Here is a 16,006-nt window from a genome sequence, read left to right on the forward strand (position 1 = left end):
GTATTTTCAGTGTGGTATTAGTACTTAAACCAAAGGATCTGAATACTTGAAACCTCACGTTTATGACACACTGCTGGTGTCTATAAAACATTTACAGAAACTTGGAGATTTAATCAGGACAAACAAACAGTCCAGAGCTGAAGTTGAAATACTGTTTTATTGTCTGTACCAAACTTGATTGAAGAAAAACGGTTTTTTTTTGGAGTATAACAAACACATTAAAGTCCAGCAGAAACAGGAGACAGAGAGGAGAGAGACTCACGGGGTAATCGCTTAATCAGCACTGATTGTTGACAGGGAAAAGGTTAGAGGTCACACAAGTACCACCGTTACCTTTAAAGCCATTATTTCACTTTGCTCCGCCTTTTTCATAAAACAAAAACACACCCCTGCATGGTGCTTTATCACTTAAGACAAACTGGGGATCAATAAAGGAAACATGAGGATTTAAACCAGTCATGATTACTTGAGAGATAGTTATGGATCCCCAGAGTGGCAAAAAACCTGCTGAACATTAACTCTTTGAGGTCCAAGAAAACTTCTTGTACCAGAGTTTGATATCAAACACACAACACAGTCCTCCTCAGTAACACTCAAAATAACACATTTTACCACCACCATTAAACCAGAGAGGAGTCAACACACAAATACCTCCAGTGACTTTTCAGGAAAACCAGACAATTGACAAAAACCTCTGACATGATGAAAAATCTAATTTTGTAACAAATCCCACCTGACAACTGACCCAAGTGATGACAGTTGTAATAAACACAGACTGTTAGAGGAGGGAGGAGGAGGATACATTGGCACTGGGTTCAGCACAGAGGCCACTATGTAAAGGGGGACATCTGCTCCCGCTTTAACATTGCATAACAAAAAGCACTTCTCCACTGAGGCTCGACAGCACACACTAGTCAGAACTGCTCGAAACGCTAGAAAGCTGCTGTTCTGTCGACAGAGGGCTCACAGTGAACAGAGAGAGGGAAATGTTAACGTCCTGCAGTGTGTTTGTCCTTGGTTTGCTACGATTTGTCTTGGCATTGACTCACCTAACAAACATCAACAGGTTTGTCTACCAGAATACCTTAAAACAAAAACAAAAAAAGGTTAATAAGGAGTTACTTTGTGCCTAAATTTGAATTTGAAGAATTATTGTCACTACTTCGTGAAACCCCATTTACTGAAAATAGAGGAAACAATCGATTAATCAGGAAAATAGTCAAAAGATTAATTGTGATGAAAATGTTCATTAGTTGCGCTACTCATTAAAGACCTAATAACCACAATTGTAGCTTTTAATTTACAGTAAATTTTCTTTTCACAAGCTTTAATGAGGGCAAAACATCCTGACAGCAAGAAGTATTTTGGGAAACCCTGCTTTTGTCATTTGTCATCTCATTTTTTGTTGTTTCGTCTCTGTACTACAGCACATAAGATTTGAAATTAAGGACTTGTTCTGTTTCAGCTTAAATTTCTTGTGAGGCTACTTCCATGTTAAGATGAACAGCAGAGGAAAGGGAGTTTTATTTGTTCACAGATCCCCAGTTTTACATGACCAACAATCATTTTTAATATTTGGTCAAATTCAGTCCTAAGACCCTCTGAAGTCCCTCGGGCATTAACAGACACATTGATAATGTGTATCAGGCCTAAACTTCAGCCAGATTCACTTGCAGCTTATTTTTTGGGGGGTTTTCCTCCTGCATTGTCAAAACACAGGCTGGCTGCGAGTAAAACAGGCAACCTGTCCTACTGTCCACCCAAAATGGATGTAAAACCTCTGAAAGTCAAGTAGACCTTTGACCTAAAGTTCATTGCTGGTTTGAACCCCTGTGTGCTGCAGTGCAGAGACAAAAAAAATAGGTAACTGCACATCACCATATTTTAAAAATTTAGAAACAAGAATATCCTTCAAATTATTCTTTGGAGTGTCAAGTAAGAGTAAGAATACATTCTGAAAAAAGGTAAGGTTTGGAAATAATTTCTTAAGGTCAGAGTAGATTTGTTTCCGATGTGGTCTTACTGAAGGCAACGACCAGAAAACAAAAAAATAATAATTCAGGCACCCTCTGATTGTGTTCGTTCAACATTCAACCCTCATGGCAGTGTTTGCTCAGTCAAGTCACTGAAACACTTAAAAACTAAATAACTGCACGTCTGATTCACTGAAGGAGAGCAGCTCTGATATGTTTGTCCAATGAGGAATATGCTCAACTCAGCAACCTGACTGATTGTTGATTTCACTCTGCAGAATATATTTAGCAAGTCTGCAGCTGTGTTACATTTATGTCACTGGGAAAACACATTCGAATTTTTCACCTCAACTCGTGGCAAGAAAACCAAATAATTCAACAGAAATCCTTAAAATCAATTTAAATAATGTCCAATATATATTATTTTCTTTTGCTTCATAGGCATTAGATGGAAGACAAGCGGTCTGCTGCACCCTGACACATCTCAGTTTATGTCCAAAATACCTCCAATGTTTTTTATTATTTTAGAACACATTAAAATAGGACTAACATTACACACATTTGCCCAAAACAGCAGACTTACATTAATGTAAAATAAAAAAAAGTTATGAAAAATGTTTTTCTTATGAAAAGAAAAATGCTATGAATAAGGCCATTGATAAAGTTATGTATTCCAATAACAACACCTTTGCTGTTAACAGTTTGTGTAGAATCACCATAACTGTGTTATTTCAAATAAGGTACAAATATACAGTGGAAAACAAATGGTCTCAAATCAGATCCACAATATACAATATTAGTATTAAAATTGGTCATTCGGGGAGTGGAAATGGGACAGAAAGAGGAAAAAGACACCTGTCTTGCGTTCCCAAAAAAAGAATATGCTTTGCCAAGATAAGCCGATGGTTGCGACGCTGGTCGGCTACATTTAGTGAACACACACACACACACACTGATCAGCCACAGTCAGAGCTCACAGTGTTTGTAATGTGGCTGCTCTGGATCAAGAATTATTCTTATTGGATGGAGCCTGAGTAAGGACCACTGGTATAAAAAACAGTGCATGGCCTTACAAAATAGGATCTCCAAAAAGTCAAAACATTCAAAAACAATCACTGTAAATCTTTTTGTTGTTGTACTTTTTACTAAAAATTGGCATGTTGCTCAAAAGGCCGCCATCTCACATCCACACGAAGAGAAAGACACTTTCCCGGAGTTAATAATTGCACATTTAAGAAGCCTGAAACGTGAACAACGAGGTCGAGTGGACGCATGTGGGAGGTGGAAACAGAAAAGACTGATCTGCTACAAAAAACAGCAACACTTCTACATATGCGAAACAAGTCAAATCGTTCCAACAGAGTGATGGTTGAGTGAGCGGGTCGAAAAGAAATAGAAAAAGTTGAGATCATGACTGACAGGTGCCCAAAAACCCTTTTCAAAACATACAACAGAGGAAACCAACAAAAAAAAAAAAAAAAAAGGTGAAATGGAGTGAGGGGGAGAAATGTGATAAAACAGTAGCATACATTTACAAAAGCTCTTCTGAAGCTTAACAGAACAAAATCAGGATGCATCCTTGGTGGAAAAAAGGCCAAAAGAAGCCCTGACTGTTGCCTTGTCCCAGACTAAACCCTGAGCCCTTCAGTGTCGACGTGTGCGGCCCACAAGTTTTTGTTCCTCATTTAATTTTGCTTAAAACCATATCGGCTACATCAAACTAGCAAATGATGGATCTGAAAGCTTTCTGGCTCGATGAAGTTTAACTTTTTTTTTACCATTTCAAAACCCCAAACTCTATGTTAGCATAACTAAAATTGGGACCAGCTAGCAAACATACCAAATCTTACGCCTACTTCGTGCTCTAGATGGGAATGTGTGTGCATTTTTTTTTCCTTTTTACATTTCCTTCACTTCTGTGCAAGCATTTCACTCCAAATAAAATTCAGTGTCAACAGGAGAGGCACAAATGGCTGCAGGGCCATCAGGCAAAAAACAAACTATCCGGGTTAGTTTGGGACAAAGTGATTGCAGTTCTGACAGCCGGGTCCTTCAGAGGAGGTTCTTCACGTTTGATTTGTTTCAATTTGATTTTTAAACACATACAACCACACACATATACACACACACACTCACACACACACACACACACACACACACACACACACACAGAGAGAGAACATCACCGTGTTTTTCACACTCAAGTCCATTACAAAAACCAGATATGTACTGCACGATCTGGTTTTGGGAAGGATGGGATTACAGGTGAGGGGTGGGGGCCTGAAGCTCTCGCAGACTGACAGGTGTGGAGACTGAAGAGGCCGTGACCGAGGCTTTGATGATTATTGGTAGAGGATGTTTCTTGAAAAATGTAGCTGAGCTGTACGGCAGCGGAAGGCTAGAATAAGAAGTACGGCAGGTTCAGGAGATGTTAGGTGTTTGGGATGGGGTGGGGCACAAGTCGAGGTCAGGTTTGGTGCTGGATATAAAACCAAACTGGCTGTCTTGGCTTGAAGAAGATCTCGAGGTGGGTTTGTATACCAGAGCATCTAAGTGAAAAGTTGCTTGCAGTTTTGATTAAAACTCCTCCGGCTCTTCAGTATCTGGGTCTGGTATCACAAAACCCTCCTAGAGAAAAGAGAGAGAGAGAGATGGAAGGGGGGGGGGGGGGTCAGAAACTTGCACTCAAGGCATTCTGGTAAATGTAGTCACTTCCAGCTTCCAGTGTGGCTCAGCGATCAAGCCACACTGAGGAATGTATTGCTTCAAAAACACTGCACAGCTGTTTTCACCTTAAAAAGTTTAATCTTTTTATTAATCTCTTATTGTAAATTTCCATTTTATATTCATGTCTCATGAGTTTGGCAGGAATTGTTTATTCTTCTCTCACAATGTTCAACACCAAGGCATATTCCTTGTATGTGAAAACCTACTTGGCAATAAACATGTTTCTAATTATGATTTCTATATAACATTTCTGGTCTCTACTACAAATCGGGTGTTAAAGTGGCAAAAAGACAGAGAAGTATTGATTAAAAAAATATTAGAATATTAAAAAAAAAACACGATACGAGAGCAATGAAAGCCAAAATAACAAGATAAGCATTATACATTCAGATCATTCAACCAATAGTGCAGGTCTCAAGTGACATAAGGGTGTGGTAAATAGCAGCCAGTCAGTCGAGTACCACTGAAACTTTCAGCCTCAGCCAGCGAGCTGCATGCCATTCCTCTGCAGGAATTCACAACGGCATCAGCAGTTAACAGCAGAGCAAATGGGCTTTAATCTGGTGTTGAACTCACATGTATTGAATTTATTAGTTTATTTTTGAGGAAAGAAAAATAAGGAGGGAGATGTTTTAGTGTTTTTATGATGTCAATAAATCACAGGAAATGACCAGAACCAACAATGTCTTAGTCCGTCCCTCAACATTGTCTAACCTCCTGTCTGTGGTTTTCAGCTCCAAGCTCACTGGTTCTTACAGAAGACATGTTTCTTTACAAAACACTTCTCTATTTTCAGCGGCGTGATTATTTGGGGCAGCAGGGCGGTGAATGTGGGATTGAGTCAAAATACACTGCAGTGCATGTGTGATCATGGTAAGGAAGGAACATGTCACCAAGATCTGACAGGCTGTGATGCACATACACCTGTTAGTAGTTGATTCAGTGTCGGTTTGGGTCTTTTGTGGCATTTATTGACAAATAAAATAACAAAAACAGAACTCAATTACTTGTCTGACAAAATACTGACATTTTAATTTCTAAAGACTTTTTGGCCATTCAGAAATGACCACATCACTGAGCTTCATTTCTTAAATGGGATGACAACTCACGTCTGTGGCGTAGAGGATGTCGATGATTCTCTGCAGCGTGGGGTCGCCCTCTCCTTCCTTCTCCTGGCAAATCAGCTCAATGTTCCGCAGCTTACCAAAATAAAAGTCTCTCTCCTTCTCCATGTCCTGAATGGTAGATCTCAGGCCCTCCATCTGTTGGGGGAAAAAAGACCAACACAACATTAAGTTTAGTTTCTACTTATCAGGTGACTCCATTTACATGTCCTTTTCGAAGACACAAATAAAGCTCATTTAAGTTTAATCACTTGTAGAAGTAACATTATTTCACATTTGAATAATGATTGAACAGAGCTGTTTTTTTTGTTTGTTGCTGTAGTGCCGACCTCATTAATGAGCTCCGCCCTCTCCTCGTCGCCTCCTCCCATCCCTGGCTTCCTTGCACTGACATGGGCCAACTTGGGCGCTACCTTGGCAACAGGTGGCCTCTGAGGAGCTGAAGACGGAAGAAAAAGAAGTCTTTGAACAAGAGAAAAACTTAGAACTTACCAGTATTTCTCTATTTGATTTCAAACAGTTTGAACCACTAGACCAATCAGAGCTCTGACCTTGACTTAGGGCCTTTTTAGGGGTTTTGGTGAGAGCAGACATGGCAGTGTTGGGGATGGGCATGGCATCCTGGCCCTGCCTCGCCTCGACTGGGTCGTACTCCTTCCCATCGTAGTTGGCATCAAAGAACTTCTTAAACCACTGGACAAACTCAAAGTTGTCCTGGAACTTCCCCTTCACCAGTTTGTCTACTGGAATGATCTGGAAGCAAAAGGAGAGACTAAGAACCAGGGTGTTTGGACAGGCGCCTGCATGCTTGCTTCTAGCTAAATAACATTTCATTTCAAGGATTAAGATTTAACAGCTTTTCAAGGTAAGGCCTAATTTCTATGGACAATGCCATTTCCGATCTTGTAGAATTTAAATATTATTTAGTATTTGTTATATTTTGAAAAACAATAAGCTATGCCACTCATTACAGACATACAAAAAAAATGACACTTAAGTAGTTCATCTGATAAGTGTCAGATCAGGTAGAGAAAACGTAACATTTTTTTTCTTTCAGCTGCACAGAGACATCCTTTACTGCGACACTGACTCAGGGCAGCTACTGAACTTCTTGAATAAAATGAAGTACAAAGAATGTATGGACTGTGTAGGAATCAAGGCCCCCAAAAATGTCTTCAGTACTGGCACGTACATTTAACACAAAGCCGAAGAGAGGAGAGCAGCAGCAAAAAATAAATGATGTCAGCAGTAAACCCAGTTACTCAGCAATAGAGGAAAAGCACATCATGAGACAATACACAAAAGCATGCAGGAGGGCAAAGTCCATGATGCAGCCACAATGCTGGGGATTATAACCGAGCAGCTATGAATACACTGATGTGCTTTACATGCTCAAGCTTCTGTTACACGGATCAACGAGTCGAGACTGTCCAGGCATTTCAAACACAGCACAGATATAGAATGACGACTTAAAACAAATGGACGGCAAGAAGAAAGGAAGTTGAAACATGAATTAATGATGGCAGCTTTGTCAATAGACTTGCAAGCTGCTGCATGTACAGTCCAAACACAAATGATGACTAAGAAGGATCTGCCCTGCCCTTTTCAATCTTTGTTGTTAATATCAAGGCTTTATGAAGTGTCCAGGTGTGTTCTCAAAGAAATGACAATAGTTTCACTTGCTCTTCTGATAGTGAAGAATAAAATGGAAACAAAGGAAACATACATGCCTTTTCACAAGGCAGCAGCTGCAGTATGTGTTAAATAGAAATATAACTCGTATGCTTTTATCAGGTCAACTGAACCTTGAGTATTTGTTTCCAGTGGACAAAACAGGGCTCAGAAAATATACTAATTTTCTTGCTAATTTCAATGTGTAGTTCTGCAACAATATGACTCATGACCAGATCAGCAGAGGCAGCTCAGCTGGTTGGGAAAGGATGACAGTATCTACAAGAGTTTCATACCAGTAAGGGACGACTGATGAAACTGCTCGGAAAAAAGGTAGTAATAGTCCGATCTAACAATCAGCCAGGGTGATAAACAGTCAGAACATTTTGGTTCCTGTTCTCTCAGTAGCACAGTTTTGACAGTTAAAATAAGATAAAAAAGAAATATTTAGTGTTGTACCATTCTTAATACACTATTGCAATGTTGCCTTTATTGATTATTTTTTACGGTGAAAAAAGGGTGTGTGAGAAGATGGGGGAGTATAGTGAGTATAATTGTAGCGTTTTCCCGACCAAAGGAAAAAGTGTGCGGGTTTCCAATTAACTTAGACCAAATGCAAACTAATCATCAACAAATTGTTTGGACTCATTTTAAATATTTTAAAAGGTAAAATGGTAATAAATGCATCCACAGTGAGCTGGTCAGATCAAGAGATGCAGAAAACAGGTGCACATCATGTTAGAGGCAAACAAAACCATAGACAGATCCTGATCCTGTTGTTTTGAAAACCACTTGTACAGTTCCTGCATCACAGGCTCTTATCACTGTTGCTCATGGCATCTACACAGGTTTCAGGCTGTATGAACATTTCGCATACGTGGGCTGCATATTATGAAATACATTCAAATATTTGTTTTTTTAAATTACATTTTTGCCCCAAAGCCCTCAAAAGTGAAGTCAACCAACAACAAGTGCCCTTAGGTCTAATATCAGAAATTCTTTAATATATATTCAGATCTCATGCACTTACGTAGGATGCATCATGTCATTCATAACTGACATGTGAATGCAGTACAATAACTGTGTGTGATGTTACTTACTTTGTCGACTCCCATCTTTTTGAAGGAAACCTGCAGAAGCTTGTAGTTGTGGATGTATTCATGCTCCAGCTTGGCAGCAAATTTAACTTTCTTCAGAGGCACAGAGTTGGGAAACAGCATGTCCATGAACTGGCAATATGCGGCACCTTGACAATTAAAATAATAAAACAAAAAAAGATTACATCAATAGTCCACTTAATGCATAATAGAGCAAAATAAAAAGGACTCAGTGTGCGCCGAATATTCAAAATAAGGGAGAAAAATAAAAGAGCAACATGTAGAGTGAGGAACTTATGAAATTAAAATTATGGTAATAGAGCTCAACAGAGAGAGCAAACAGTAGTCACTTATGTATCTGTCCACATGGGATTAAAGCAAGCTGTGCCTGCACATGCTGTTCTGACATGCCTTTCAATTACACATCAGAACTGGTTGCTTGGATATTTACAGTCCAGACAGACAATCTGCAGAAGTACAACACATGTATGCACAGGCAGATGGGTGTGAAACGAAGGAGAGAGAAATATCGGTTCATGGGGTTGAAGCAATAGGAAACATTTTCTTATTGGCCTCCATCGCTCTTTGAACCTAAGTCAGTCAATGTATCTGGCAGCAAGGGCGATGCAGGTGGTTTTATCCACTTCTTAAAAGGGCTGCAATTGAGGATGGAGGTCAAATATTGTATCTAATAAAAAGGGGCAAGGCTTCTAATGCTCATGTAATAAAATCAGGACATCTATCATCAATTTGGTAAAACAAAAAATGAAACCTATTAAGACAGTAAACATAAGCACACTGTGTTTAGTTTGCAACCTGTGAAAATTAAAATGTTCTTGTTTATCTGAAAACTGTTTGGTAAAGAAACATCCTCCAATAAAAAGAGTACGATTTTAATAAAGACATTTCTTACCTGTACACAACATTTCTATCTTGGTGAGGTTCATCTGTAGAGAGTCATTGATCCAGACCAACATGTCATGACGACTTAAGTTGTCACTGGTCACTGAGGTTGAGTACACGTTCACAGCCATTGTCGGTCACCTGCTGACAGAGAAGAGAGAACAAGTGTGAGACTAATTTACATGAGGACTGATTTATCTCTCAGTGGATGGTAGAGCAGACAAACTAAGTGGTCGCATCCAAATGTACCAGCACATAGCTGGTGACCAGAGAGTTCAAATGCATCCTTGATGCCGTGTCATCATTATGAGGAATGTTTCACTATAAACTGGTTTGTAAATAGCATGATTAACAACTGCCAAATGCACATTTTTCTGCAAAGCAACTGTGGTTATTAGTTCAGAAATTATTTGTGGAGACACAATTCTCAGATAAACAATGGAATAAAAAAATAAAAAAGTAATAAGTAACAATTTATTTTGTGGCAACACTGGGGCTTTAAATAACGATTACTTTCATTAACAGCATATTTTCTCGACTAATTATCCAAGCTATGAAATTTAAGAATATAGTACAAAAAATGGCATTCACAATTTCTCAAAGCAAAAATGATCTTTTTGTAATATTTAGTTCATTATCATAACAAGGAGCAGCGAATATTCACATGTGTAATGCCGGAACCAGTAATTTACTGGCACTTAAGCAATAATTATCTAAATGAATCGACTAATCGATTAATCAACTAATCATTACAGCTCTAGGTAACATCATAATATTAAACACAAGTCATTTAGATGAATAGTTTTACTGATGATCGTTATCTTCCAATATTCAGTAAAATATGCGATCAGGACATCGGGGGTAAGGCTGCTCTAGTCTCCAATCTCTGATGTTACATTGTAAATAACCAATCCGTGTTTAAATTGACAGGAGGAGAACTGAGGTTCTGTACAGTTACGTTATGATGCGTTCAGGCTCTGTTTAGTGAAAATGAATATTGGGCTAAGGTAAATTATGAGGTTATGATGTGTGCAAATGTAATCTCATAAAATGTAGTGTTGGTGAGAAACTTAAATAACTTATAACCTTTTATTTTATTATCATTTGAATTGTGTTTTTTTATGTAGAAAAAAACACACAAAAAAAAAGTAAAAGGATAACATTAAGAATATTTAATGGTTTCCTGATGGTTTCCTGACTGAAATATATTAAGTCTGGAGCCTTGAAGAACAGCTGCTATACTCAAACAACTAAGGGATCTGTATCATCAGTGATCTGCAATTAGCATCAGCGGCAAAAAAAACAACTGATAAGGGATCCTTAAACCTTATATTTCCTCACTTTTTTTCCCTTGTACTGATCCTATCTGAGATCTGATCCATGATGCAATCCGAACCGGGAGTTTTACGATCCGTTGCACCACTAACCACAAACATGTACATCCCAAAAAAGGTCTCTGGTTGCAGCAGCAACCCTCATCCGCCCCCGCTGTGGCTCATTTCCAGGTGAGACCAGGCCAGTTGTTTCCTCCACAGCTGAAAGTACTAGCTGGGACCTTGTAGTAATTCAGTTTCTCTTCAGATGTCGTCAACTCTTGTATTTGGATGAACAAAGAATCTGATCGTGGTAGATGACTTTACATGTAAATTACACTTTAAGTAAGCAATCATGCTGTCATGTGTTGGCAAACATATTCAACCATATGAATGACCATATTAGGTTTCATGACTCTTAGTTACCTTTTTGCCTCCGTTTCACATATTTAATGGCCAAAATAATGGCTTCTACATGAGCATACAGTTGTCAGATGTAGAGAAACAAAAAACACCAAACACTTTCATTCAAAATGTACCGAGTGGATTCAAAGCAGACCAGTAAATAATCTAGGCCAACACTATTCATAATGTACTAGAGATAAAACATATCGTAGGTAGTCAATCTGTTTGTTATTTTTCACAGTGGATAATTTTCTTGGTTTAATATGTAACCAAGTACATTTACTCAACTACTGTATTTATGTACAATTGTGAGGTACTTGTGTTTTACATTAGTATTTCAATGTTATACTACTTTATACTTTTACTATGCCTTGTATTTTTTGAGGCAAATGTTGAACTTTTAATCAACCAAATTGTAAATAAATTCAAAAACTATGTATTATTACAGAATAATCTACCAAGCAATACAGTACCAGTCAAAAGTTTGGACACACCTTCTCATTCAACTACTTTGAAGAATCTAAAATATAAAACATATTCTGGTTTGTTGAGCATTTGTTTGTTTACCACATAATTCAATATGTGTTCCTTCATAGTTTGGATGTCTTCAATATTAATCTACAATGTAGAATTTTTTTTTTTTTTTTTTTTTTTAAATAAAGAAAAACCATTGAATGAGAAGGTGTGTCAAAACTTTTGACTGGTACTAATATATATATATATGTGTGTTATTATTTTGACTGGTACTGTATGTATAATGTCATTCAAATGAGCTCCAACATTAAGGTGACAAACACAATGCATTAATATGTATATTACAGTAATAAGAGCAGGTGGTTTATCTAGCTAGTCTCTTGAATTTAGATTTTTAAAAGTCTTAGGTTAAATGAAATGAGGCTCATTTGTTTGTGTCAATAACAAAACAATCTTAATCTTGATTTAGCTCACATCCCTGTTAGCTCACATTTAGCTCACACCCCTGTTAGCTCCACCAGGCCCGGTGCGACGCTCCAACATAACGGTAGCTGCAGTTAGCCGACTGACCAGCTAAGCTAGCTCGCTACATAGCTAGCTTAGCTGCCCAGCAGACTGGTGGTATATGTATAGTTAACTGCTCAAACAAGACATTTGATGACATAATTTGCCGTTTAGTTTAATTTGGCGACTAACGTGTAGCTACAAGTTCGCCAAGTGTGTGTCAGCGGCTGTAGTGGGCTCGGTATTGGGACGTTTCCCCCGCCCTGTACGCACCGGGCAGCCCGCTAGATCACGTTAGCCTGTCACTGCTGGAGCGGTTGGCTTTCAGAACGGGGGAGGGGGGGCGCGTGCCTTGCCGTCGCTTCATCGAACAGCGCAACAAACCAACGGTTACACATTCGAACCCTCGCCCTGGCTGGTTTCCTTGGCAATCGAACCGTTTCCTTGGCAATCGAACTGCTAGCTTGTGACTGCTGGCCACAAGCTAGCACCTTTGCTAGCAGAGCTTAGCTGCCTCCTCCGCCGGCTGCCGTTTCACATGCCGGCTAACGACGCTATACGACACCGTGTTCCAGCGCCATTAGACATACCTGGAGGGGGTTTGCTTTCAAAGATCTTGGACACGATGATTTGATTATTTGACTCGCCTGTAAATCTGTTATCTGTAATTGATGCGATGTTACAGCTACTTCTGCTTTTCTTCTTCTTCTTCTTGGCAGATCACGTTCTCTCTACCGGCAGCGGAAGAACCGATTTGTTGACGTCAGGGTTGAGCTGGGTAACCAGGAGGTAACGCCTAAACGTAAGAACGGCGTGACGTAGAGGTGGAGCGTGATTAGAACATACGTCTTTAATGAATGTAGGACAATATAGATAAAGAGTTAGAAACACAATAAAAATATATAAAAATAAAGGTTATGTAGTGCAATGATGTGCATAAAGATAAAAATAAAAATAACATATATGTTATTTTTTATTTTTATCTTAATAAAGATTTTTATCTTAAATAAAAATAACATATATATAATATATGTTATTTTTATCTTTATGCACATCATTGAACTACATAACCTTTATATATATATATATCATATGTCAAAATAATATATATATATATATATATATATATATATATATATATATATATAGTACCAGTCAAAAGTTTGGACACACCTTCTCATTCAATGGTTTTTCTTTTTTTTTTTGGGTTTTTTTTTTCTACATTGTAGATTAATATTGAAGACATCCAAACTATGAAGATAAGATAAAATAAGATAATCCTTTATTAGTCCCGCAGCGGGACTAATTTACAGGATTACAGCAGCATAGAGGATAGTGCAAACAAGAGACATAGTAAAAAAACAAGATCAAAAATAAGTATTATAAATAAGCAAATGAGCAATTAAAAAACAGTAGTAAAGAATCCACAGTAACTGAAATATTATATATACAGACAGAAACTATTATAACTATTGTAATTATTGTATTGCACAGTGTATTTGTATTGCAGAGGTTTTTAGTGTCATGTGGTCTACTAGGAGCAGAGCTGGTTGTGCAACCTGAAAGCAGTAGGAAGGAAGGACCTGAAGGAACACATATGGAATTATGTGGGAAACAAACAAATACTCAACAAACCAGAATATGTTTTATATTTTAGATTCTTCAAAGTAGTTGAATGAGAAAGTGTGTCCAAACTTTTGACTATATACTATATATATATATATATATATATATATATATATATATATATATATATATACACACACTATATATACACACTATATATTATCAAGTATACAACTGAGGGGTTTTATTGCAGGTCTTTAAATGTGGTAGTGTTCGAAGATTCAGTATATGCTTAGATCTGTTTGTTTAGATGTAAAATAAAATGGTATTTCCTCCAACCATTTCATTTTATAAATGTCAAATTTGGTTATTAAGTAATTTTTCATTGATAGATAAATTAGGACTGTCAAATATTAAAAACAATTCATGTAAACATGAAATTACAACACAGGAATAGATTTTATTGATGATTTCAAAGAAACAGAAATCAAAAGGGTAACATGTCAAAGTGAAAGCCCTTTTTTTTAACATTGTCTGAAGATGTTAGAAGACAAAATAAACACAAGGAAACACAAAATAATTCAACATTCAAACGAAATATATTCCATCACCACAATTAAATAAAAGTTGAAAAAAACTATTTACTACTACTTTTTTAATAACTTATTTGAATTACTTTATATTTTGCCAGGGATCTTAATCTATAATAATATATCTATTTATATTTTATATTAATAATCTGAATCTGCAAAGTAACTAACTAATATTGTCAGACAGATTTAATGGAGTAAAAAGTACCATATTGCCCTCTGAGGTGTAGTGGAGTAGAAGTATAAAGTAGCAGAAAATGGAAATACTCAAGTGGAGTTCAAGTACCTCAAAATTGTAAGTACAGAGTTAAGAAAATGTACCTCAGTGTATACCACACCTGAATTTATTAATAAGTGATAAGTGTGAAAAGTGAACATTATTCCCGGAATATGATCCTCTGGTCATGTATTTTTGTGACTTGAATTGGAAAAGTCTGGTAATTTGGGGTGTGTTAACATGGCAATAGGCACAATTTTAGAAATACTAAGGAATATTAAAAAAGTATTTTGCTGGAAAGATGAACTACATTTTTTATCCCTCGCATTATGATGGCATACTATGATATTGGTAATGGAAATCGTCAGTGTTGGCCGTCAAGCCGTAAACCACTGCATGTTTTTGGGAATGCCATAACATACAGCTTTACTGGAAAGAAAGAAATATTGCATTGCAGGCAGTTAACACTTATACTATTCAATTTCAAAACCATATTTTTACACTGTATCTCAAAAGGTATTGCAAATATTGAATGGGTATATTGCTGGCACCAGGGAAAAGGTTTTCACTTAAAAATGGATCGTGCATGTTGGCCCTAACTGCATTATGTTTAAAAGTAGTTAAACATGGTGACCCTTAAACTACTGCACAACCAAAGTTTTTAGCCCTGAACTCAAACTAAAAGTTAAGTGTAAAAAAAAACCTCAATAATAAAAGTGAATAAAGAGTCCATCATTGTGATATTTTTCATTTTTTATTTGTCTGGTCAACAGTAAAAAAAATCCATATTTGTATTCACACTTATCATTCACACATTCACTTGTCCAAATACACAGTGTGTCCTCAAACATTTAAAAAAATGTACATTAAAAAAAAGAGTATCTGGTACAGTACAGAGATAATAGGATGGAGCCTTACAGAGTGGACATTCACACCTTCACAACTCTGAATCCATCCCCCTGGACTTATGTGCAAAAATACTGTACAGCCCACTTACACCCCTTCACCCAAATTCATGATACAATCATCAATCAAAATAGATCTCAGCTCTCTGTATTAGTATTCCATACAATAATCTGTCAATTAGTCCTGAGTGGTCGAGGATGATCTTACACACCCAAAAAATATATAATATAATTGGTTATTTGTAAGTATTGAACAATATTGTCTGTTACGGCTGAAGAAAAAATGGTAGTATATAAAGACCATAAGACATTAACAATAAAAAGGAACAGTAATGATTCTGTTGAAAGAACCCCTCATTTCAGTACCCCTGATAAATAAAATAAAACAACACTACTTTTCAAATAAGCTGATGGTAGTAAAAAAAGAAAAAGAAAAAAAAGGATAATTTGTGGATGGATCGTAAGCATCATAATACAGAATGATCAAATTTGGGTAAAATGCAGTGACGTTTTTTGTGTCTATTTGTGAAATAACAT

The 16,006-nt window shown here is 37.1% G+C and overlaps 1 protein-coding gene across 3 annotated transcripts; it reads right to left on the bottom strand.

The window, feature by feature from the left end:
• On the bottom strand, nt 1-13,001 carry mapre1b (microtubule-associated protein, RP/EB family, member 1b). 3 transcript variants are annotated; one of them, XM_054609335.1, is made up of 7 exons: nt 12,782-13,001; nt 9,506-9,636; nt 8,596-8,741; nt 6,376-6,577; nt 6,154-6,263; nt 5,810-5,962; nt 1-4,601 (listed from the first exon to the last, which is right to left on the bottom strand). In XM_054609335.1, the coding sequence occupies exons 2-7, from the start codon at nt 9,624-9,626 to the stop codon at nt 4,551-4,553; spliced, it is 783 nt and encodes a 260-aa protein (XP_054465310.1). In that variant the 5' UTR covers nt 9,627-9,636; nt 12,782-13,001; the 3' UTR covers nt 1-4,550. The 3 variants fall into 3 exon arrangements, with proteins under 3 accessions (XP_054465310.1, XP_054465309.1, XP_054465307.1); XM_054609334.1 differs by having other exon boundaries at nt 9,506-9,639; XM_054609332.1 differs by having other exon boundaries at nt 2-4,601; nt 12,839-13,001.
• Nucleotides 13,002-16,006: the final 3,005 nt, after the last annotated feature.

The sequence above is a fragment of the Anoplopoma fimbria genome, chromosome 12 (assembly GCF_027596085.1).
Source record: "Anoplopoma fimbria isolate UVic2021 breed Golden Eagle Sablefish chromosome 12, Afim_UVic_2022, whole genome shotgun sequence".
Taxonomy (NCBI): Eukaryota; Metazoa; Chordata; class Actinopteri; order Perciformes; family Anoplopomatidae; genus Anoplopoma; species Anoplopoma fimbria.